The sequence below is a fragment of the Mastacembelus armatus genome, chromosome 6 (genome assembly GCF_900324485.2).
Source record: "Mastacembelus armatus chromosome 6, fMasArm1.2, whole genome shotgun sequence".
NCBI lineage: Eukaryota > Metazoa > Chordata > Actinopteri > Synbranchiformes > Mastacembelidae > Mastacembelus > Mastacembelus armatus.
The window spans coordinates 12,025,244-12,051,481 of NC_046638.1; the positions used below are offsets into that span (position 1 = coordinate 12,025,244).

Consider the following 26,238-nt stretch of genomic DNA (forward strand, 5'->3'; position numbering starts at 1 on the left):
TATGTGCTTGGGTTTGGGTATCTTTCTAATTGCAAAAACAATACTACTCCATTAATCATTATGCTTTAACTAATTTTGATGATGACATCTGTGACTTGCAACCACACTCAACATCCAATGATGAAGACCATGAAGCTGCCTACAAAGCAGGAGACACTAACAAAAGTAACCCTATGTGCAAATACTGGTTGGATCTGTACACAATGTTGAAAAACTGTTCTCCAAAACATTTTAAATTGCTTTTGGATATCTAAAATAGCACCTCTCACATTGTTAATTATAATGAGTAAATATGCATGCTTCAACACAGAATAATGAATGAGCCATTCAAGATATTATAAGGTGATTTCCCTTTTAGGCCAGTATATGTTTTTATTTAGTTTAAAAAAAAATACAGAAGTTTGACACTTATGGTACAAGTCAAAAATATATTTTCCCATATAATCATGTGTACACATATAGGCAGCAAATAAATGCCTACCCATGGGCAAAACTTCACTTAGATGAGTTTTAGTAACATATTAGACTCTTTCTATTCCTGTCACAATCCGTTAAGACACAATGTTACTTTGTGCTTTTAATAATATACAATACAATAACTCTGTAAGACCATATCAATCAAACTACTGATTAATGGAACCTATCTGACAAACCAAAAACATGTCATATATACTGTATGCTAGAATGCACAAAACGGTCTTACATATATGCAGTCAAAAATGTCTCTTTAGTATTGTGACTACATTTAATCAGGTAATATGCACAATTACAACCTCTGTTGGTCTATATAATGTTACAAAAATGAAGGAAAACAACTGAAACCATGACAGTCTTGTTCATAACAACATATAACGTGTGATACCACCCCCTCGCACCTCCCGCAGGCGCTGGCAATGTCGCAGCATGTTCAAAATCCCCTGAAATCGTTTGTCCACCTTCATCTGGGTAAACTCACGAATGTCATCCTCCACCACAAAAAACTGTCCTGCAAAGCATTTCAATAAAACAGTGAGACCAGTGTTGTGTCGACACACTCTGCATATCAGTCACTTTTTCAGTTACGGCCTGAGTAATTTGGACATCACATCTGGTGAGTGTTCGAGGTTTTTTCAACTACTGTAAATTATCCAGGCCATTCAGTAAGAAAACACTGTCATTTGATGTGTATACTGTGTATGTTATCAAAGTAAAAATTAAGATTTGCTCTTTTTTCTTATTTCCTTGTCTTAACCTGTTAAACCCTGATACATTCTTAAGCTTTGTTTATATAAAAACAACTTATGATCAGAAAACAGGTCAGACAAAATAATTCATAATGCGACATTTATTTCTGCATTTCTTTGACTGGTCTTTCAGTGAGTTTTAGTGGTAGAGAAATAGGACCTGTACTGCTGGAATCTGCATAATGTTAGCTTTCAAACAGTGCACTGCATGTCACATTAGCATGACATTTTATATAATTATTCATTCTTAATTTAATTTAAAATATAAAGTTTTATGAAATTGTTTACATTTTTTTAGGTCTTGCACATTTAGCCTGTTTTCGAAATGTACCCATTTAACTACTTGTTTGATTTGTGTTTTGTTTTCCTAAAATTGGTTTTGTTGAGCTTTAGCGGACTTTCTTCTGGTTATGTGCTGTGGAGCATAGTGTATATTGCTACAAATGTCTCGTGTCTAGCGTCACCATGGCATTGTTCATTGCACAGTAGAGTGGGCTTTATATAACTATGACCAGTGTGTAATAAAAAAACAGCTGTGTTTTAAATAAAACATGGTTATATACAGATTTACCGATTCAAAATTTAACACTTTTTACCACAATATGTTTGTGGTTCATCGGCGCTGGCTTTGTAACAGGACTGCAGTGGATTTAAAAGTTATTTAATATTCATGGGATTGGCAGTGGGAGACGTTTTTCGTTTATGTTTTATGAGATAACGTGGAGTAAAGAAGCTAGTGTCTGAACAGTCACAGGTTGTGTCTAAAATGACATACTATCTAGTAGGTATTACATGTGAAAGTACGTACTTCCCGACCATTAAACATTTTACGCCAGATGTAACGAGACCCACACCTTCCAAAAAGTCTCATCAATCCACAGAATATTTGCCCAAAAGTCTAATAATCAGATTGTTTTTGGTTTTTGGCAAAGGTGAGACAAGCCTTTGTGTTCTTTTTGGTCAGCAGCGGCTTTAGCCCTGGAACGCTTGCATGGATGCCATTTTTTGCAGTTCTTTAGTTAGTAGTTAATCACAGTTCATTCATGATTTAGCAAGGGTGGGGGCGGCAATTACTTTTTCACATAGGGCCAGACAGGTTTGGACAGCTTTTTTCCCTTCCCTTTTCTATGATTTCACAGTTGCAGGAATTAGGATTATTAGAAATAGGTGCAGAAGAATTTAGAAAGACTGGTGGAACAAGAATGGAGGGGAGGACAGAATATAGAAAATAGAAGAGTATAATATTCAGCTATTAGTTGGCAGTAATGCAATTTGAGTATGCCATCATCAGAGCACATATGAACGTAGGTTGAATACACTGTGCTTTATCTATCTTATGGTAAAGTTAATTATTTAATGGGCACAAAGTGTGTACCAGATGGCAGTGGTAATGATAGTGTCATAACTAATGTAGATATTAGTCTAGTTTGATTAGCTAAAACACAATGGTAGCTAATGTCAGGTCAGTGTTATTTAATTGGAGAAGGAGAGAAGGAAAGTACTGAAATAAGAGACTGAATATTTTTGTAAATGAAAAATCTTAGTTTTTCATATTTAATATATGTGCACATATGGATAATCTACACTTAGTGTAGATTATGCTAAAATTGCAATTGTATCCATTTAAAATTAAACTAATACATTTCATCCATTTAAAATTAAATCGACATCAGTGGGCAAAAAGTTAATGCCAATACTTTCTGAAGCTACTATATAGTGTTTCATCATTTTATCAAACAGTCCTACTAAATGACATGCAAAATGTACCAGGCTACAAACAGTGAGAGCTGCTGTCCATGTACCTTTTGTATCTTTCGTCTCCTGGTCCTTAAAGCGCTGGTGCAGTTTACGGGAATGATTGTTGAGAGTTTTCACCGACTGCTGGAGGATTTTGTACTTGGCTGTTACAGCTGTGTTAATGCTGTGCAATGCAGCATTAAGCTGATCATATGATACACGTCCTTTCATGTACCTGAGAAGGAGACAGCAGACACAAACATATCAAATATGTTTTAACTCGTGTAGATAGAATCAAACCTTTTAACATGTCACCTCCACGTTAAGACCCTAGGTATATGGCCCTTAGGAAAGAATGTCTAAACCTAAATCTGCTAGTTCACATGCTAAACAATTACACTAATATTCATAATATTACAAGCCTCTGAGCCTATAGAGTTAAAATGAAAGTCTGACAATGTACAGCAAAGATAGGTCTGAGGTGCAAATTGGCCACAGTACAGAAGATGACTAATGTTCTGAAATAACATGGTATTTCTTATTCTAAGAGGTTGACCGCTTAATCTGCCAATTTTAAAGTTTTTAACATAATTGGTATTGGCTGACGGCTGAGGATATTAAGTTGCCTAACAGGCAGGCACATCTGTGGGCAGCCCAGTGTTGTTGTGGAACAGTATGACTGTTGCCTTTCTACCAGGGCTCAGTGGACAAGTGGAGGATCCACTAACTTTTGGAAGAGTGAAAAGAAGAACCTTTTGGGAGAAAACGGCACAGGTTAAATTCTTACTTTTCACAGCCATATATATTTATTTAGTTAGGAATGAATTGTTACTTTTAGCAGGAGCAAATATTAAACCCTTTTAGGGGTTCTCAAGCACACCTAAATTCACCCATAAAAAATAATAATGATTAATCAATAGGCCTATTATTAACTAATAGGCTAACTGAACATATTCATTTTGTGAACTTGTCTTGTAATCCACCATGCACATAAAAGCAACATAAAAGAAGAAGAAAAAGAAGAATGGAGAAATGGATTTCATGGTGGAGGTTGAAAAGTTACAATTAGCAAATACAATTGTTGACTGTGCTGACTGTGGACAGTTCATATATTTGTCACACTGGGTCACTATTACTGTGACTTAGGATGTGTGTGGTTATAGCTACATGGCGTGAATATTGTCAAACAACATTAACTGACTTAGCCATAACTGACAAACTTTATTATACAATATTTACATACTGCAAATCTATCTGCCCCGAGCAAAAAACAACAACAAAAAAAAAAAAAAAAAAAACCTGGCTAGGTCCCTTTAAATCTAAGTATTTTAAGGGGAATAATAAGCATCCAATCCATCCAAGCCAACAAGTAGTTTAGCAAGCCAACAGGTGCTCTGTTTGTGTGTGAAAAGTGTATGTGCTTGGCAGTGACATAAACTGGTCCTAGTCTGCTTTCTGTCAGCTCAGTTTTTCGTTGTAAAGGGGCTGCCAGCTATCATGCCACACGTCTGTTTTGTCATGCAGTGAATAACATTGTAAGCGGTAACATCATGGAGAGAGAAAAATGGGTTGTACTCAAACTAACTGAGGCAATTCATTAGCCCCAAAAGTTTTGAGTCAAATAATTTTGAGTTTATTAAGTCAAAATGTTCAACTTAAGTGTAACTAAAAGCAATCACATAAGACAACAAATAAGTTCTGTTAACTTGCTCAAATGGGAAAGGTGAATTCTTAACTTATCAGTGTTTACAGTGTATTATCTGCGATCGGCTGCTCTAGTTTCTAAAAATCAGTATCGGTTGACCTCTAGCTATCCTCAAGATAAACTTTGCATTTTCTCAGGGATCCACACACATTTATATCTTTGAAAGCCCAAAATTGTTTTGTGGTCAATCCTTAAGCTACGTTTACATTAGTCTCAAATTAACATTTTTTTCTTTCAAAAGTAACTCAGGTCACAAGGTGTAATTTGTATTCAATCAGCCCATCCAGTCACTGTCTGAATGGTCAGATCAGAATTCATGAGGTTTTGTCCCCCCATTCTGCACATATTGCCTCATTGCCTGTCATCATCATTCTGTGTCTGTCCTTCACAGAAGAGAGCAACAACAGCAACAGGGTTAAGTGATGAAATTATGTTTCAGTTTTCTTGGACATTTACGAAGAAGCTTGAAACTGGCAGTCTAGGACCTCTACGGTTTTCAAACCCAGCACTGAAGATTGTTATTAAAGTGCTCCTCAGTGTGCAGTTGCTGCCAAGCCTTGCTATAAGCCCTTGTGGAGATGCAGAAAAAAAAGCACCTGAAGGACTCTCAAACTGTAAGGAGCAAGATTATCCGGTCTGATGAAACCAAGATTGAAGTGTTTGGCCTCAACTATAAACGTTATGTCTGGAGGAGACCTGGCACTGCCCAGTACTATCCCAACCGTGATTGCAGCATCATGTCCACTGACAGTCTCCATCCAACCTGGCCAAGGTTGAGAGGATTTGCAAAGAAGAATGGCAGAAAATCCCTCAATCCAGATATGCAAAGCTTGTTGCATCATATTCAAAATGACTCAAGGCTGTTATTGTTGCCAAAGGTGCTTCAACTAAGTACTGAATAAAGGGTCTGAATACTTATGTACATGCGATATTTCATTTTTTTTTTTTTTTTATAAATTTACAAACATTCTTAAAATTCTGTTTTCACTTTCATTATGTGGTATGTAGAGTAATGAATTTAAACAATTGTAGTATCAGGCTGCAACATAAAAAAATCTAAAAAAAAAAGTGAAGTTGGTCTGAATACTTTCTGAATGCCCTGTATATACTTTCAGTCTGCCACTGGGACACACACAGTGTCTATTTTCTAACTTTATTACGATTTAATCCTGACAGCTGTATGCAGAGAAAAACCATACCACCAACACTGTCAGGAAGAAACCTGTTACACATTGGCCATCAAATTCTTGGTAAAGGAGTAGAAAAATGTAGTGTACCTTCAGATTGGACCACTTTTTCTTAAAAAAAGCAATTTTTTAATTAATGATCTTGCTGCTGTGGCCACTAAAAAATGTCGTTTTTCACCTCCCGTAGAGAGGTTTCTCTGTGTCAACATCTAAGAAGTTAGATTAGTTTGTTCTTTTCTCACATTGGTTAACAAAAGAACTGTTGCCTCCCAGGCTCGTTAAATATGTGGATCAGCCTTCTTGAGGTGCCTTGAATTGACCATTTATGATTAAAAATGTGTGTGTACAGAATGGGATATGAGGCTGATTCACGTACACACAATTCAATTTACACACATTGTGTAGAAAGTGTGTGCGAACGGTTTTATAAATCTGAATAATTTCTGACATACACCATTTCTGGTTTTTGGGTGTACATGCACTTTTAGTCAGAATCCTGTGCAGTTTTATAAATGAGACCCCTGGTGATTTGTGTCCACTAGTCTTGTGACAGTGTCAGTGGCTCACTACCCATTACGCTCTGTCAAAGATTTTTCTTATTTATGAGATTAATGTGTAGCAAAATGCTGCTGTATTGTTAGAATAGGTAAATCATCATATCATGTTGGACATCAGTGAGGATACTTACGGAGGGATGCTCTCAAACTCTGGCATAATGATAACCTCCATCTCTCTGATGTAGCGCTTGATGGTCTTTTTGACATTTTCTGGTTGGGTAGGCTTTATCTCTGTCTCTTCATTTTGCTTTATTACAGGTTCATTTCCACTGAGCGATGAGAGGGACATTACACAGCAGATGTTAAGCTAGTTATTATTTGCACAGTAATGCAAAGCAAAACAAAACATACAAACAAAAAAACTAAAACTTATGTGATTTTGGGCTACATAAAAGAGTTTTGTTGCATTTGGTTGGAGGCTGGCAAATGTATACTGTATCTCTTTAACGTATGTAGCTTTTTTCAGTTGTTAGTAGAGCTCCAGTGAATTATTTTCTTATTCATTATTATTTATTTATTTGCCAATACGTTTATATAAAACATCAAATAAGAAAACATGGGCTACTCACTGTGATGGGCCTTTTTTCCTGGGCATGTGTGCAGGTACATTGTCCTTGATGTGCTGGACATCCTCCAGATCTTTACGGAATAACTCTTCAAGTTCCTGAAACAAATATCTTATAGGTAGTAAGTCCAGGCTGTAAATATCTGGACAGTTACTTCATCAGTACATAGAACTTTATTCGGCTTCAGTTTTGCCTGTTTTATGAACTGCAGCCTTGCCTTTCTGTCATTGAAGCTTACATGGGGTTCACATCTTGTAGCGACTCCTCGGCAGTTATTTGTGATTAAGTCTCCTCTTGACTATTTTCAAAGAAACGCACAGCTTGGACAGCACTCCAGACCTGACTTTTCTTCAACATGCAAATTATTTTCTGGTCTTTAGACTCCATCTAATGACTGGTGTGCCACTTTATCTAGCTGGTTGTTTGCCATTTTCTAGTTCTCAGGCCTGACGTGCTAGTATTAGAAATCGTGATATGGTTCAGAATGTTGCAACAAGAATTTTTACCAAGTCCAGAAAATGTGACTACATTACACCAGTTTTAGCTTCCTGTCAATGGCTTCTCATCAGTCACATCAGACTCTTTAATAACATACAAAATTCTAAATGTGCATGAAAGAAACAGCAACAACCATTTCCTCTGGACGACATTATTTGCAGACTCACACACCAAAATGGGCAAGAGGAGAATACTCAGCACTTGTCTGAGTGATAAATTCTGACTGAGCCGCAGTTGGCAAATGTTCTGGGTTCCAAGCTGCATTCACTTTTAGTTTTATTTTATTTATAAATACAAACTGATGCAAGAAAGATCTACAACATGGAACCAATGTAATCAACCTAAACATGATTTTTGAGACCCATCAAAACCATAATTCAGACATTTTAACACTTTTTAAGAAACCAAATTCATGTGGTTGGATTTAAAACTTTTTAATGACCCACAGAAAACCTGAATAACTATATATATATAATAGATACTTATTCTATGCTTATGTTACATGTTCATGCTGAAACTATGCAAGTATCAGCCAATGTAGTGTTAAATTTTAAAACTGCCCTAAAAAAAACAAACAAACAAAAAACACTACTGATCAAGTTGCAATCTTTGCAGAAAGGAAGACTCAAAGGGCTTGTGGCTGATTATGCCTGTTGCACAACTGAATAAAATTAACAATAAATCAGTTGCATGGATTGCTGATTTTACAACTGCACAAACTGCTTACCTTCAGATGCTTTAGTTGCTCTTTATGTTGACCAAGACACTTTTCAAAGTCTTCCAGAAGCCTGTCTAGTGCAAATAGTTCTTGTCCAAGTTTCTTCATTTTATTTTGAGGAAATTCTAAATGTGGAGAAAGAAAAACAATGATACATTTTATGACATGCAGCTTCAGCTTTACATAATAATGAAACTGGAGAAAACCCAAAGCAGGGCTGACTTGCATACAGTATGTGAGCAAAAACTAGTGTGTGTGAATGTAAACAGCTACTCGGGTACACTGGTGCAGCTGAGGCTGGCTATCCATGCTAAACTGGTTTTCAAATTATGAGGACTGGGGACATTTTATCATTATTTGCAGATGGCAGAATATGGGATTAGTGGATCAAAAAATTTGGTTTTGCTGTTTAAGCTAATTTTTTGAGCAGTAGTTAACCTGTTTATACTTTAAGTTAGCAGCTTTTCATTTTTAACCAATGCTGATTGTTACCTTTACTCCTTAAAATAAAAACACAAGGTCATATCAGTTGTCTCTAAAGTTAAATTAACTAATTTACAATTAATGAAATGCTATCAATCTGCAGAACTTTTTACAAAACCATAAAATGAATTGGAATATGTGCTGTTCCGAAATCCTTTTGTTCTGTTTAAGTTAGTTTGCCCTGCACATGCAAACTGAATTTTTAACATTACATTTGGCTAAGTTCTAAGAGATGTATTAATTTTGTGCAGCTAGATTGTTTTTTTTTTCCCATGTAGCACCAACACATCAGTGCCCCTAAAAATAAATAAGCGTAGAGCCCTGCAAAGTTCCCAGTCTTGCCTCCTGTAAATCACAATGCCATACCTACAACAGACAGATCTAGAATGCATTGCAGAGATGATATCTTGTTTTGAATGTGGTGGCTGAGATCCTCCAGCTCTCTCATTTTTCTGAAACAGGGACACATTCAGTTTTATGAACAGCAGTAATTTACACACTATAATCACAATTTCTGGCAATACTGATAAGTGAGACTGGTCTAATATTAATAAATACATCTTGTAGTATTAGCAGGATAGTAAGGACAGGGCAGAAAGCAACTTAGGATATTACATGCATCCAAGTATATGATATATAAGGGTTGGACAGTGGGCTTACTGAACGAGCCACGGGCCCAGGGAGCCCCTAGCCCAGAGATCCATGGAAATGAGATGCAAAATTATACAAAATTACTAAAACAGAAAAAATGACTACAAAAATATGCAAAACAACTGAATGATGCACAAAACAAGTAAAATAAGTGTAAAATGACTGCAGCGAGATGTAAAGTGTACATAAAGCAGGCACAGAACAATAACAACTTGACTACAGGTCAGGTGATTGGTCAATCAGTCGGTACTGTTCTAAAGAGTGTAGATAACTTTTACATTTATTTTTATTTATTTATTTGCACACACAGGCTCACTGCCTCCTAATATGTCCATGGAACATTAAGATTCACGATGGCATGGCCTGACCTTTGAGGACATATGACAGGGCAATCTAGGTACAGTGGGTACGGAAAGTATTCAGACCCCTTTAAATTTTTCACTCTTTGTGTCATTGCTGCCATTTGCCAAAATCAAAAAAGTTCATTTTATTTCTCATTAATGTACACTCAGCACCCCATCTTAACAGAAAAAAAAACAGAAATGTAGAAATTTTTGCAAATTTATTAAAAAAGAAAAACTGAAATATCACATGGTCATAAGTATTCAGACCCTGTGCTCAGTATTGAGTAGAAGCACCCTTTTGAGCTAGTACAGCCATGAGTCTTCTTGGGAATGATGCAACAATTTTTCACACCAGGATTTGGGGATCCTCTGCCATTCTTCCTTGCAGATCCTCTCCAGTTCTGTCAGGTTGGATGGTGAACGTTGGTGGACAGCCATTTTCAGGTCTCTCCAGAGATGCTCAATTGGGTTTAGGTCTGGGCTCTGACTGGGCCAGTCAAGAACGGTCACAGAGTTGTTCCGAAGCCACTCCTTTGTTATTTTAGCTGTGTGCTTAGGGTCATTGTCCTGTTGAAAGGTGAACCTTCGGCCCAGTCTGAGGTCCTGAGCACTCTGGAAGAGGTTTTCTTCCAGGATATCTCTGTACTTGGCCGCATTCATCTTTCCTTCAATTGCAACCAGTCGTCCTGTCCCTGCAGCTGAAAAACACCCCCACCACATGATGCTCCCACCACCATGTTTCACTGTAGGGATTGTATTGGGCAGGTGATGAGCAGTGCCTGGTTTTCTCCACACATACCGCTTAGAATTAACGCCAAAAAGTTCAATCTTGGTCTCATCAGACCAGAGAATCTTATTTCTCATAGTCTGGGAGTCCTTCATGTGTTTTTTGGCAAACTCTATGCAGGCTTTCATGTGTCTTGCACTGAGGAGAAGCTTCCGTCAGGCCACTCTGCCATAAAGCCCCGACTGGTGGAGGGCTGCAGTGATAGTTGACTTTGTGGAACTTTCTCCCATCTCCCTACTGCATCTCTGGAGCTCAGCCACAGTGATCTTTGGGTTCTTCTTTACCTCTCTCACCAAGGCTCTTCTCCCACGATTGCGCAGTTTGGCTGGACGGCCCGGTCTAGGAAGAGTTCTGGTCGTCCAAAACTTTTTCCATTTGAGGATTATGGAGGCCACTGTGCTCTTAGGAACCTTGAGTGCTGCAGAAATTCTTTTGTAACCTTGGCCAGATCTGTGCCTTGCCACAATTCTGTCTCTGAGCTCCTTGGGCAGTTCCTTCGACCTCATGATTCTCATTTGCTCTGACATGCACTGTGAGCTGTAAGGTCTTATATAGACAGGTGTGTGCCTTTCCTAATCAAGTCCAATCAGTTTAATTAAACACAGCTGGACTCCAGTGAAGGAGCAGAACCATCTCAAGGAGGATCAGAGGAAATGGACAGCATGTGAGTTAAATATGAGTGTCACTGCAAAGGGTCTGAATACTTATGACCATGTGATATTTCAGTTTTTCTTTTTTAATAAATTTACAAAAATTTCTACATTTCTGTTTTTTTCTGTCAAGATGGGGTGCTGAGTGTACATTAATGAGAAATAAAATGAACTTTTTTGATTTTGGCAAATGGCTGCAATGACACAAAGAGTGAAACATTTAAAGGGGTCTGAATACTTTCCGTACCCACTGTAGGTAGATTCCATGGGAAGTCTAACTCATTTCTTGGCACATTCAAACTCGATCATTTATATTGTCTATAAGTAAACAAATACTTTAAGAGTACTGTTCTATGTTTTCATAGGGAGGCAGGTACTGAGCCAGAAAGATGACTTTAAACTTTGGCACTGAAAAATTAAATTTTGGTGTTGACCCATTTGTAATGAAAAAACAAACAAAAAACAAAAACACTGGCACTGAAATAAAGTAGTAATACTGACAAAATTTTAATCTTCAGTTTTTTTTTTATTCAAGTTTTTGTTCAGTGAAAATCTTCTGATTTTCAGATCATGTCAGATTGGAATTTGATACATGAATGATAAATGTTAAAATAAATCCCAATAGTTCCTACAGGTGTCCCAACTTTTGTTGGGTACTCAAAACAAGCTGCATATCTGTGTGTGTATTAAGACCGTTACTACATAATATGAACCATAACTTGGACAATACAGCACAAGAGGAAGTAGTAGTGTTTATTGCTATTAAAATGGTGAGGAAAAGGCAATTAACAAAGGATGTCAGGTTAATGACCCTTCCCGGTTGTGTTAGAAAAGAATAAAAATGGTTGAGCAGTTAACCAACAGTCTGCAGAGCCTCCAGGTGAAGAGTCAAAGCAAAGAAACCTACAAATGCAGCAAATCTGTGGGAGCTTTTTTTGTATCACAATGCTGAAAAATTGCCCTGGAGAAATAACGCAAACAGAGGTGAAACAAGGGAAAACCTAAGGACCGAACTTTATTTCGCTATGATGTTAACGTCAACTGCTAACTTTTCAAAAAGTTGGCGCTAGCTACACTATTGAAGTTCCTAGCTCCACCATTAACATCAACAAAACAACCGCAAAATACCGCCCTCCTCTCGCATTGTTCTTATGTAGTAATACATAATCGTAAAGCAAAAACTATTTACTCACAGTTGCGATGTATCTCCCCTTCCCTTGGCGACGCTGCACTCCCGGTTCAATCTGATTTTGAATATTGACTCTATACGTCACGGTCTGCGCAAGCGCCGTCTCGTCGCTCCGTTCAAAGACTGTAGGAAATGTCAGACTTATTATGGTATGCTCTCAGTTGTCAGTACATACAATAGTACAGTAAAAAGTGTCAGTAGCTAATTTGACGTGCGCAGTGTTCCAAAACATGTAACTGAGTGTGTACTCAGTGGTAAAGGAACTGGATAGCTTCAAAACTTGCCTTAGAAAAACGAGGGTTTTAAGAGTTCTTAAGTCTCAAATTGACTGTTGACAGTACATCCAGTAACACATAGCAAAATTTGTTAGTTAAGTAGTTAGGGGTATTTAGAATTCCAAAACATGAACAAATATCGAGTAAAAAACAGGCCCCAATTTACAGCTAACTGTCTAAATGTCTCTGCAAGGTTAGCAGCTAATGCACTTACATGAAACTCAGTTTTGCCCCTTGTAATGTAAATATGTGAGTTCTGCAGCTGTGACATATATTTCTGAGAATTTTTCTGTTCATTAACTGAAATAAACATCTGTATTTATAAATATGACAGTGACAGCAACTAGATATTCATCTACTGCTATGACAAAATTACTTTTGTCACTTCAAGAGTGAATGACAATGAACTTTCTGCTGTGTAGATGTGGCCATATCTTGTCTTCTGTTCTTCTCCCCAGCTCATTCCACATCTGACCTCGATCCTACATTTTCTTCCCACGCTCTCTCCACATAACAACTGAGGAGTTTTTTCATTTCAGTGTTTAAGGAAAACATTGCAGCAAACAAAAGTCTATGGCAAAAATTTGGTGTTGGGTTCCTACCAAACAGTTTCTTTATTTCTACAAGCACTGACAAGCAATCCTGTACTCCAGAGCTGAAAATATTAGTTGATTACTTCATTAGATTATTTAGAGTGAAGTATTTTTATCTTACAATGCTTACAATTCAGTAGTACCAGCTCCTCAAAGTACAGTAGTAGTAGTTTTCTAGGTATCTTGAGTTTTCAGTTAAAGTGATTAGTAGTATGATATTTTGGGTTTTTTGACTTTGGTCATACTAAAATGAAACTTAAATAAGGATAAATAAACTTTTCTATATATTAAGGTGACAAGTAACTTTGGTTGTAATTAGAACAGGTGGCATGGGAACTCTGCATTCCCTAAGTGCTTCAAGAATCACACTGGCCAAGGAGCATTTTCCACTTTTCACCCACAACAGTTATTTTCATGATAGAAAACAATTTTACAGTGGTGAATCCAGACTGGTCCCCTGGTCACCCTCCTCCCACCGCACCCACCATTTCACCACTGTTTGAACTCCTCCCATAAGACCGCTCCGACTATCCAGTATTTTCTTACAGTGACAGTGGATAGAACAACCGAATACCCTTTCTTTCTGTCTTGGGGCCATTCTTCAACAGATACAGAAGTCTGAAACACAAATACGAGTCAAAGGTCGGGGGAAAGCAATTCAAAATGATGAGAAACTAAGCAAGAATAAGATAAATGGCTTAGATGTGATATGAATGTGTATAGACAGCATCTATAAATTCCCACAAGTGTTACTGAGTCTAAGGCCCTCTTCCCTTGCTGGTGGAATCTTGACATGGAGACCTGTACTCCTGGTTGACTCCCCATGGAGGAACAGTGCCCTCTAGCTGTCATTGTCACTGTGATAACAAGTTGTTACACAAGACTAGCTATCAGAAATGCTTTTAATCTCTAAGATCCTTTGGTTCTTCTTTTGCTGCTTTAAGAACAAAATTGTGATGGTGCTCTCAGCTGTTATACTCTGAGACTTTGCCACTCATCTGTAAGGTACTTTGAAGTACATGAACCTGCACTGATAGTTATCCAAATAAAATCAGATTGATAGGGGCTCTTGAGGTGGGGTGAGCGCAATTTATTGCACCTTCCAGTTTTGTGCCAATGACACGATGCTTCCATTGTTGTTCATAAATCAGCCTTGTCCTGTAGGGGAGTAGAACTCATCTTTCAATGAGCCTCTTCAGTGTGAATGACTCATCAATGACAGAGGAACATAAGTCTCATAACAGATGAAGTGTTATTGTCTATTCATAAACTTGCTGATGGATAGTCTAAACATGTCAGTGCTTGATATAGGCACAGTGGATTATAAGAAAGGTTATTTCTATTTTGGGTTATGCATACACCCACTGACAGGGACACACAACGATATTTGTATTACTATAATTGTGAAGACACTCATTGCATAAGGCATTCCCTGGGACATTCCCAAAGTGAGTGTGGGGGAAGATTTCAGGTGCACTGGCAGGCAGGTGTTTTCTCCTACAGTGCTGTCTGTGAGACTGTTTGCAGTGATGGATATGAAGTATGATGAAGCACAAACACTTCCCAATAGCAAACTGAAGGAATAATGTCAACAAGAATACCTTGCCAAAATATTTGAATTTACAACATCATATCGGGTTTCAGTAAAGACAGCATTGTCTGATATTAGGTCATATGTGGACCCTCCAGTCATCGTCGTCCCGTCTGTTTCATTTGTGGCTTTGGGAGTGTTATTTGTGGAGTATCATGGAGTCACATTTGCTCTGTCTGCCGACTATGTTCAAAAGCCATCCATAATGTTCTTTTCCATTCAACCTAAAATGAGATACTTTTGGCCATGCAGGTTTACATCAGGTATGCAGTTGCCTAACATTCAAAGGATAAACTTAGGCCCTCTGTTTCTCTCCAAAATAACCTCTGAAGTATGATGAGAAAGGCTACGGTGGAAAAATGCATTTAAATTTACCAATCTGTCAAAATCTGCATTTGGTATTAGTAGTTCATATTTAGCACTTCATGTGTTAGCTTACTATAAGGATTTGACCAGCAGATGTCGCCATTTTTTAACCATTTCAGCACAGTTGTTTTATACTGATTGAGTGGTTTACAAAGCATTTTCTCAATCTCTATTGGAGAAGAGCTAAAGGTGTGCCCACAGCTATCAATTCCATCCTAATGCAGGTTCTTCTTAAAAACAACAAGGACAGGCTCCATACCTATGCAGTGTGAATAAGAAATCTATAACCAAGGGACAAGGCAGGAGTAAGAGGAAGCCACAAAGTTGGTAAGTGGCCTAAATAACCCTGGGCCTGATTGATAGGAAAGAAGGGATTACTGTGAATTGCTTACAGAGGGGTGTATAATGCTTCTCCTACCTGGCTAATCTGTTTGTTTAAAAATCTTGAGACCCAAAGGACTCATACCAGACTTTTGAATATTCACCAGCTTTTAATATTAATCAGACGCTTCCATCTGGTCATCATTTTAAGGTTCCAGCTATAAAGCCTTAAAGGACTAAACCTTCCTATGGGGCCATAGGCTTGTTTCTAAACCTGACTCTATGTTACAAATGTTACAAGCTTTCCTTTTTTTGGGACTTTTGTTTTGGTAGTATTGCCTGTGTTCCCCGTAGTTAGTCTCTTTTAGCTTTATGTCCTCATTATCCATGATTACTTTCACCTGCGTTTGTTCTTTGTTGCTTGGTTTTCCCTCCCATTTCTCTCTCCTCATGTGTGTCTGCATGTGTGCTGGGTAGGCAACGAGGTGATGAGCAATGGTAGTAGTTGGATGGTAATGGTAGTCTTGACTTTTCTCTGTGTATCCTGGATCCCTGTCACCCAGCTCATACCACTCACCTGCCTGTCTGTGTTCCTGGAACCCAGTCTGAGTGTAGTCCATGTGAGAAACTCAGCTTCTCCCTGACTGCCTCCCAGATCCTCATTCCCTAGCTTTTATAAATACCTTAGTTTAAGTTATATTCTATTTTTGTGTTTCAATAAAAGCTCTTTGAATGGACCTTTGGGTCCAGCTAAAACAATTATATATAAAATGTGATATACCAGCCTCTACAACAATGGCAGATGACTACTGACTACTGACTAAGCTCAGTAGTGACTTACTAATTAAATATGAGAATTTGCCTTTGGAGATGAATAAAGTTTATCTTATCTCCTTATTCAACATAGAACTGAATGGGAAGTAAATTCAACAGCTCTGTTGATTCAACTGTGTGATAGTTTTTGTAACATGTAGTTTAAACTGCTGTTGTGTTTCCATTTACTTTGTTCATCCCATTTCTAGCAATTAGGGTAGGCAAAACAACAGAAATACATCTATTTATAATGATGTACAGTAGCACAAACAACAGTTTCTAAAATGATCACACAGTTGAATCAACACCTCTCTGAAATAAAAACTGGACATTATAAACTTAATGAAGGAGGATTTACTTCAGGATTGCTGTTAGATTAGATTGATATAGGTTTAGTTTAGTAATATAAAGGTCTGTCATTCACATAAATCCCAGGAGTAAAAAGAACAATGTCACAACATAAAAAAGCAGTGGGGTCATTTTTGAAACTACAGTAGAAGTACTAGTATTAATGCTTTCATTGCAGAGCCATCATATAACAGAAATGATGGGTTGAAATTCAACAAATGTTTTGACAAATCAAAATGGCTAAAATCGGACAGAAATATCAACAATTCATTAATCAAAAGTGTCCCCCTCTTTTTTGGAGAAACACTGCTTTCACAATGTGCCTGCTAAGAGAAAAACTGTGACTACAAGACAATTTGTGGATGAGACTGGTACCCGGCACTAGAAAAAAATCAGTTCCATTGCCTGCCTGTGTATGCACTACCACAGAGACATGCTGTCTCTCCAGAGACCAGAGCATGGTTGGTAGTTCTCTTGTGTGTGTATTGGAGATGGGCAGTGTGCCTGGAGAGCAGCTTGGGTTTCAGGCCTTTTGGAAAACTATTTCAGCCATGTAGGGTACGACAAATGCAGAGACATATTCAGTGTTGATGGATAGCTGCACACGTCAGAAGAGCTGCTTTCCAGCCAGCATGGCACAGGGCCCACTTTGATCCTTAAAGTTATGCTGTAGAATTTTTAGTTGAACAAGTGACAGGGTTGTTAAAACACGTAGAATCTTGTCAAAAAGGCTGATTTGAATTTCCACTTAAACAGCTCAGACATGCCTTCTCTGTTTTTCTCTGCTATCAGTGTTAATATGGAAAAATGCATTTAGAGACTTGATGTTAGAACTGTATGGAGGCTCGCTTTTCAAGGATTTACCATTTATTAATGTTGTTCATGCCCCTCAGTGTTTGACACTCATTTTTGTGATGCTGTATGAGTCCTACTGGCATCAGTATTCTTATATGCTGTGCACGAAGCAATCCTTCTTTTTGTTAACAAAAGGACAATATAGACTACACAACATACATATACACAACATATAATGACATTCCCTTTGTTGTGTACTTCATTACAATGTATATCAAGAAAAATCAGCTAATCTAAAATAATCAGCAAATATAAACCTGATTTTACATTAGTATGAGAAACAGAACTACATACACACCAGTATTCACCATGTGTAAGAAGGACAGAGGTCTAGGCGGAAGAATTTGAGATTATTGCTGCTTCTTCTGTTGGGTCTGATACAGCAAATGTAAAGCTGTCTAGTGGCTGGAACTTGGCTGAACTGCTCAGACCCTCAAGAGGAATACCCTCTGCTGTCACTGTCATCAGCAGAAAGAAAGAGGACTTGCTGGTGTGAAATCTTTTGGAGGTCAAAGGTGCTGAGGGTGTTTTTCTTTCAAAAAGACAGTTTGCAGTGGCATTTACTGCCACACAGACAACCAATAGCAAAACAGAACATAACTACACTATCTCTGCCATATCATAGCAGCCTGCTTTTATAGAGCAATTGTTTGATTACACTCAAGTATTATAAATGCATGCACACAACTATTTCAAAATCAGGTCCAGGGAGTGGATGAACAGCAATCTCCTGCCAATTTCTTTCTAGGTAATATCAGCTCCGATGACACTACAGATGACAATTTGTACGGAAATGTGTATTGTAGTCAGTGTCAAGGCCTAATACAAATTGGCTTGCTTCATTAACAGTGCAGAGAAGTTTAAGTCTATTATTTTGTTGGTAGACAGTAAGATAGTGGGGAAACACTACCTACTGGCCCTTGCTTTTTTATTCCTTTCTCCAGTTTTCTTTTCACTGTTTTGCATCTGAAACTTTTATTTGTTGCTCAGCTCTCATATCTATATGTATGCATGCGTAAAATAAATGGAGGCACCACCCTGTGGTACAATGTGGTAGTAGAACAGTATTACAGTACAATCACTGCTATAACACATTCCCTGGTCTGTGCCATAATGGTATTATTGACACATACCCTCAGGCAGGGTTAAAAATCGGGTTCAGTGCTTTTGAAATTACTGTCCTTACTGATAGCTCTCCAACAACTCTGTGTCGTTGCATCCACAATATATTGACTGTTTTTTAAATTATTATTTTACCTTTATTTGTCAAATAGTCATAATGGAGTGCACTTTCAGTCTCTCCAGAACAGACAGAGGTAGTTAAAAAACAAAATAATAGTTTACCTTCTTTCACACCTAGAAAAATACTATGCACTATCTGAAGGATACTGAGGAGTAGTTTTTAAAAAACAACTACAGAACAACTCTTTGTTGAATTTAACTTTATCAGTATTCACTTTTCAAAGTAAAATGTGTTGGAAGTAAATATTACAATGCAAATATCATTTTTGATACTGTTGCCTACAGATACACATCCTAGGCTGTTATTGTCAGCTGGGTTCAGAGTTGGTGCACACACCATTGGAAAGGCTCCAATTCAAGTGATGAAGCAGGGGAATTTCATCTCAGACTGAGTTACAGCAAAAGACTATTTCAAGCAGTATCAAGCATAGCCTCTGGCAATGATCTGTTCTAATGAAAGAGGGCAAGGGGAACTCTTAAGTTGGATGAGTGAGGGCGAACTTTAAATTACTGATATGTTTCCAATCACGTCAGCTGTTCTAGTGCTCAGAGAATAGAAAATGCTCATTAATATGTCATGGGATGCTCTGCCTTAAATGGAAATAAATGAAAGCTCCCCTGCACTTCTTGTGTTTTTGCGGTGTATGGTTGTATGGTTGTACTTAAAAAAAACAATCAAGTGAAAAGATCTCGTACTTGCTACTAACAATTATTGCTCAGAAACCTGAACTTGGTTGGCCAGAAAAATGCTGGGTAACTTTAGCCTACTGTCAACTATCAAGAAGTATTGAAAACCAGCAGGACATTAGATGTTTGAAAGTTGGCATTATTCCAAAAACATGGCTGTAACTTATAAAGACAAATGTAGTTTATGTTTTTGATAATTTCCTGTGGCATCACTCTGATCCTGTTGCTGCTTGGGATGTTATTTGTGTAATACTTCATTTAACCCTTCACTAATAATCTTTTGATTTACTCACCATTTATCCAAACTTCAGACTGAAATGGAAGCCCCAGACCTGCATCCTACTGAGCTGAACTGTGCTGCATTTGACACTACTGACCACAGCATCTTATTGCAGAGACTGGAGCATGTGATTGGAATCAAAGGAACAGCGTCAGAATGGTTCCAATCTTATTTATCGAACAGAGTCCAATTTGTTCATGTTCATGATGAGTTATGGAGTTCCACAAGGTTTCTGTACTGGGACCGATTCTATTCACCTTATACATGCTTCCTTTAGGCATGTTATTAGGAAGCACTCTATTAATTACCATTGCTATGCAGATGACACTCAGCTTTATCTGTCTATTAAACCTGATAACACAAACCACTTAGCCCGACTACAGGCATGTCTAAAGGATAAGGAAAGGCCTGGATGATGAGTAACTTTCTACTTTTAAACTCAGAGAAAACAGAAGTTATTGTATTTGGGCCTAAAAACCACAGAAATAATTTTTCTAAAATTATAGCTACTTTAGATGGTATAGCCCTGGCCCCCAGTACTACTGTGAAAAACCTTGGAGTTATTTTTGTCCTTTAACTCACACATAAAACAAATCTCTAGAACTGCCTTCTTTCACAGCGCAATATTGCAAAAATTTGCAACATCCTGTTTTGAAATGATGCAGGAAAACTAGTTCACACATTTATTACTTCAAGGCTAGATTACTGTAACTCATTACTATCTCGATGACCCAGTAACTTCATAAAAAACTTCCAATTAATCCAGAATGCTGCAGCCAGAGTTCTGACAGGAACTAGCAAGATAGATCATATTTCTCCTATATTAGCTTCTCTTCAATTGGCTCCCTGTAAAATCCAGAATAGAATTTAAAATTCTTCTTCTCACATACAAATCTTTTTATGATCAAGCTCCTTCAAACCTTAAAGACCTCATAGTACCATATTATCCCAATAGAGCAGTTCGCTCTCAGAGTGCAGGTCTACTTGTGGTTCCCAGTTTCCAAAAGTAGAATGGGAGGCAGAGCCTTTAGCTATCAAGCTCCTCTCCTGTGGAACCAGCTCCCAGTCTGGGTTCAGGAGGCAGACACCCTCTATACTTTTAAGGTTAGACTTAAAACCTTCCTTTTGACAAAGCTTACAGTTAGGCTTGGTTGAGGTAACCCTGAACCATCCCTTAATTATGCTGCTATAGGCCTAGACTGGCTGAGGACTCATCAGTGCACTGTGTTTTTCAGTTCAGATCAGTTTTTCCTCTCTACTGTTTCCAAGTGCTTGCTCATAAGGGATTTGTTGGTTTTTTTTGTTTTTTGTAAAGTGCCTTGAGATGATTGTATTGTGATTTGGTGCTATACAAATAAAACTGAATTGAATTGAATTGAACATAAAGTTTATGTGATATTGAATACACAAGCACATTTTATGGAAGAAAAGTAGCACTGCTGCAGTGGCGTTGGAGAAAACAATCAAGTGTGTGTTAACACTTATCACACTGTGTTTAACAGGAGGTTATAGATGAAAAAATTGTGAGATGTGACTATAATTTATATTCAGGTGCAATCCAAAGGGCTAAAAACACCTGGCAGCAGTTCAAAATGAAATATAAGAACATTGTAGAAACAGATAAGGCCTACTTTATAGGTTTATTGTTATAAACTCATTTGGTTTAAACATATTTGACACATTAAAGAAATTAAACATTATTCACTGGTTTTAATTCAGCATGGAATGTCTTTTATTCTAAACACAATGCAGTTTCATTACATTTCACGCACAAATCATTACAATCCTTTTCAACATTATATTTTGTTTTAAATCTTGACATTTCTACTTTGTTCTCAACATGCTAAATTAAATTCATTTTTTTCTTGTGGCCCTAATATGCTTCCATTGCATTTTGAGGTTCTTTAATTAACATAATTGACATTTGTTCTAATAGGCCTACCCACACAGTGCCAGTGTAATAAAGGACTCTGCAGCTTACAGATTTTATTCAGAACAGAGTATAAATCCTCACTGTACATGTGAGGAGAGATCACTGTCCTGACTGACTGATAAAAATAATCCTGTCAACAAAGCTAAATTATTGGCTACTGTCTAATCAGTATTCATATCTGTTTCTTCTGAAAATTAATGGGTTCTGAACAGAGCTTCTGTAGATGCTGTAGTGCTGTAGATCTCTGTTTCTAGAATAGAAAACTACGAGTTTCCCTCAACTCAAGGCTAAACACCTATGACTTTTTTAGTTATAGTACTTGTACTTGAATGTTTGTATGTTTAATGGGTGTGTTGAATGAAGAAATTTGAATTTGTACATTGTTTGTGTAATTTATTGTCTCATTGTGTTCCACTCCAGCCAACATGAATTAATTTGTACTATATACTGTACTATTACTATAGTACACACTACACACTGTATAATATAGTTGATTACTTGTCTTATATATAGCAGTGTTGAACTTTGGCTAAGCTGCAGACTTGTCAGTGTCACAGCATTGTCTGAATGTGTCCTCTAAATATGACTTGAATTCTCTACATTGTGACTGTGACATGTGGCATCCTGGGACTCACTAGTCCATGTGTGTGTATGTACATTACCATACATTGCTGTCTAATTAGACAGAAAGGCAGGAGACACAGTTTATTGGCCCACCGGATGATCCCTATTAATACTGTCATCAGTTTGGCCAATAAGTGATAAGAAAATGTGACAGTCCTTCCAGTTTGATGTCAGTCAACATGCTGGTGCGTCACAGGTGCACAAGGACCACTCTGGCTTTGGGATTTACCATGGGAAGAGCGAGACTGCCCTGTAATTCTAGATAAACAAAACAATTTGTTTTCTGCTATATAGTGATATTCCAAAAAAAACCTCATAATCATAATACACCATGAAAAAGCCATTAAATTGGTCTCAACAGAACTCTACTTAAAGACATGTCAGTCATGTGCTGTGAAGAGCAATACACTCACAGTAGGAAGTTATTTTCGTTTTTATGATAAAAACAAAATAAGCATAAAACATCAGAGGAAATAGATGCGGTCAAAGAGGAAAAACCAGAATGAACCAGAAAAGAGAAAGCTGGGCAGTGATAGAGTCTGCAATCAGTAGTGATTAGCAGCATTAGCGCTGACATAAATACAGCTGAGGAGATTGTTATGATTGATTAACCCATTTGTAGTAACCTGTGACAGTTGAAGACAGATATTTTACTACTGAGTACATAACAGAATAAACATTAAACATTAGGATGTAACTTATGTAATGATGACAGTGAAGATCTATGGGATAATAAAGACTGACTAAAGGTTTCAGTAGGTGAGAAGGGTCCTACTAAGCCATTGAATAGCACAACAACATTTCAACTGGATGTTAGTTCCAACTCTTCTGACTCTCTAACACACCACATCAGAATTTAAAGGTAATTCAAAAATTCTGTTGCTAAGTTCACAGCTTGAATGGTCACTATTGCTCCGGGCTCAGCTCAGCACACGAATAGTCACTCCTAAAAACAGCATTACTGACGTTGTTCACAGCAGGTTGTTAGTTGGCAACAGTTGAGCCACTGACTCACACTGTTAACAGGGGTGATTTACATGCATACACAGCACTTTGTTCACTTTAAATCACAATCATACACGTAGAAACGCAGGGCATGCTTTCTGAGATTTGGGCGTCTAGCCAATGGGCATGCAAAAAAGCACAAGGGCATTTTTTTAAAGCTCAGCCAGGTGCTTACAAGTGCTGCTTGCACATTTGCTCTCCCTCCAGTCACACACAGCAGCTTGGGGTTCCCCCATACCTCATTCCTCATACTTGCTCTCAGTGAGAGGAGAAGACCAGGAAGGCAGAAAAGTGATCAGATAACCGAACAGAGATTGGAAGATACATGATGTTTGGTTTTGGCCGTAATAATTTTACCTGGAATGGAACTCTGAGAGAGCTGGAAGGCAGGTACCCAGCCTTCTACACAGGTAGGTACAGACTGAGAGTGTCTATGTGTCAATGTATGTTAGTCATACGCGTTTATATATAGCAGGAGAGAGAGAGCTGCTGAGTTGATCTGGCAGCCTCTGTGAGGTTGGCATGAGTTGCTGTGTTCTTCTACACACTAGGGCAGAGCAGAACTTTGAAACAACCAGAACTGGAGCATAAGCATTTATTTTAATTACATTTAATTACATTGTATCCTATTGTATAGAAAAAAAAGAAGCTTTCAGTTCCTTATTGCAGCTTTTGTCTGTTTTGTCATCGAGTGCCTGCTCATCTCCAGTGCTAGTCAAACAGCACTGCTATCTATGTTATGTGGCTCTGTCATGTCCTGAATGTGAGTGTGCATTCTGTGTCTTGACTCTCCGGAGTAATTGGATGTCAGACCAAAGGCATTGCAGAGAGGAACAAAGTAGCATCCAAATGTCTAATGATACATAAGAGGCTTGATCGTGTTAAAGGAAAATCAGGGCAATTCTCTTAACTGTCATTTGACTGATATGGTGTGACAGTACAGCTGACAGTGATGACACAAAATAATGATAATTAGAAAGTGTCACAAATCTCAATTTACTGCTCACTATAATAGTGAATGAATGGCAGTGTGATCTAGGACACAACCTAGCATCTGCTTCCTGTCATTCTGCATCAACCCAGTTATACCACTGTTAAAATAACACTTTCTCTTAAATTGCTATATATTGCTAATATTTCAGTCTTAGAATGTAGTTAATGAAAGATTGAATTATTATGGGAGCACCATAAACACATGTAATTATTCATAAAATACTGATAAAATAGTTGATGAAATTATTAATTTCAATTCTAAAGTATAACTTCTACCACATAGTGACTTTGTTCACAACAAAAAAAAAGCAAGAGAGCAGAACTGAATTTTGGTGTAATTTATTTATATACACATATTAAACAAATTAGAATTATGGCTGTGATGCAACACGAAAGGAATGGATCAGAGGAAACTTGAGTATTTGGAATGATTGAACTTGTATATCTGAATATGAGAAAATGAAAATTGTAAATGCTGCTACTACTCAATGTCATCAAAAATATGCTAATAATGTCAGCTAAAACATCAGATTAAAATTCAAACATATTTAACAATATAATAATTGTGATTAATTCTTACAACGTCTAAGTGTCCAGTTGGTTCTGCTGATGATCGACCACAGTTATTGAGGTCCTGTGGAACTTGGGATTTATATTTAAGTCATAAAGCACATGAGGATTTAATTCTGTTAAGTGATAATTTCCAGACTCAGAGAACAGACAGTGTTTGTAAATGGAGGAATTGCTGTTCAGCCGATGGTAGTGGTCCTGTTGGGTTCATCGAAGGGGCTACACACATGGAAAAAATTGTTGGTACCCTTCCTTTAAAGAAAGAAAAACCCACAATGGTCACTGAAATAACTTGAAACTGACAAAAGTTTTTTCTTTCCACATGTGTAATGCAGCCTTTTCAAAGACATTGCTTGTTGTGATACATATATTGTTTCACGTGTTGTTTTCCAGAATTCCTTAGGTCTGGGAGTGATAAAGGCATCCAAGTGTTTTCTACACTAATTTCTGGCTTAATAAGCTCTATCCCCATTAGTTACTATACCCAGATAAAATCCACACACACATTAAGAGAACATGTAGACTCCATACAGGAAGGCTTGAGTTGGTTGGGGCATCAAACCGAGATCCTCCATGTTATGGAGCAGCGGAGCTAAACACTGCTCCACCATGCTGGCTGTAAGCTATAACACAACAGTATTGTCATTAGGTATGTGAAGCTCCACCTCAGCTACTGAAGGAGCATTTTATAGCTTGTATAGATATGAAGCTCTAGTCATAGAACTATGTGAGGTGATCTCGTCGAGATGCAGTCGATTCAGTGTTCGTTGGACGATAAGTGATGCTGTTGCTGATGTGTGTTACAGTGATATTTGTAAAGCATACTGTGGCCACATGTGAATGTGAAATGTTTTGACTATCTGCTTATATCCCATAAAAGACACTCAAAAAACCTATCCTTTGTGTTAAAAGTACATAAAAGGCAAATGAGGTGTCTTCAAGATCAGTTCTGATGTGAACCTCCTGTCAGCCAGTTTTTAATAGAGACATTCAGAATACTAACTATGACTAAAAATACAAAAGTCTGCATTTATTAGGCTATTCATGCCGTTGGTGTGTTGAATATCACAAACAATATTGCTTTATTTTGGACAGACTATTATATCATTTGCGGCAGGTGGCATTTCAGTTACCCTGACTTCTGCTGTTTTGAGTTCTTTTATAGGAGCATATTATGATTACACAGTGTCACCTGCACATCTAAATGTACAGGAAAAGATGTTTGATTATGATTCTTGATTATTATTGTAAAGGAGATAGTGTTTTTGTCTTTCAGGGGTGCATGCAGGTTGCAGGACTTCCTACCAGAATCCATGCACTTAACACTTTTTCAGGAGCACAGCTTGCAGTATGACAGCTGGTGATTTGCACTGTATGTAATATATTAATATTTGTACTTTGGACTATTTAGAGTTATGCCTGAAGTGAAATTTTGGTAAGAAAAAAA

General features: G+C 37.6%; 1 protein-coding gene across 2 annotated transcripts; it reads right to left on the bottom strand.

Moving 5' to 3' along the window:
* Positions 1-363: 363 nt before the first annotated feature.
* ska1 (spindle and kinetochore associated complex subunit 1) lies at positions 364-12,368 on the bottom strand. Of its 2 annotated transcripts, none has more exons than XM_026311593.1 (7): positions 12,300-12,368; positions 9,041-9,126; positions 8,201-8,316; positions 6,979-7,073; positions 6,541-6,678; positions 3,026-3,195; positions 364-985 (listed from the first exon to the last, which is right to left on the bottom strand). In XM_026311593.1, the coding sequence occupies exons 2-7, from the start codon at positions 9,120-9,122 to the stop codon at positions 837-839; spliced, it is 750 nt and encodes a 249-aa protein (XP_026167378.1). In that variant the 5' UTR covers positions 9,123-9,126; positions 12,300-12,368; the 3' UTR covers positions 364-836. The 2 variants fall into 2 exon arrangements, with proteins under 2 accessions (XP_026167378.1, XP_026167379.1); XM_026311594.1 differs by having other exon boundaries at positions 9,045-9,126; positions 12,300-12,350.
* Between the last annotated feature and the right edge of the window lie 13,870 nt (positions 12,369-26,238).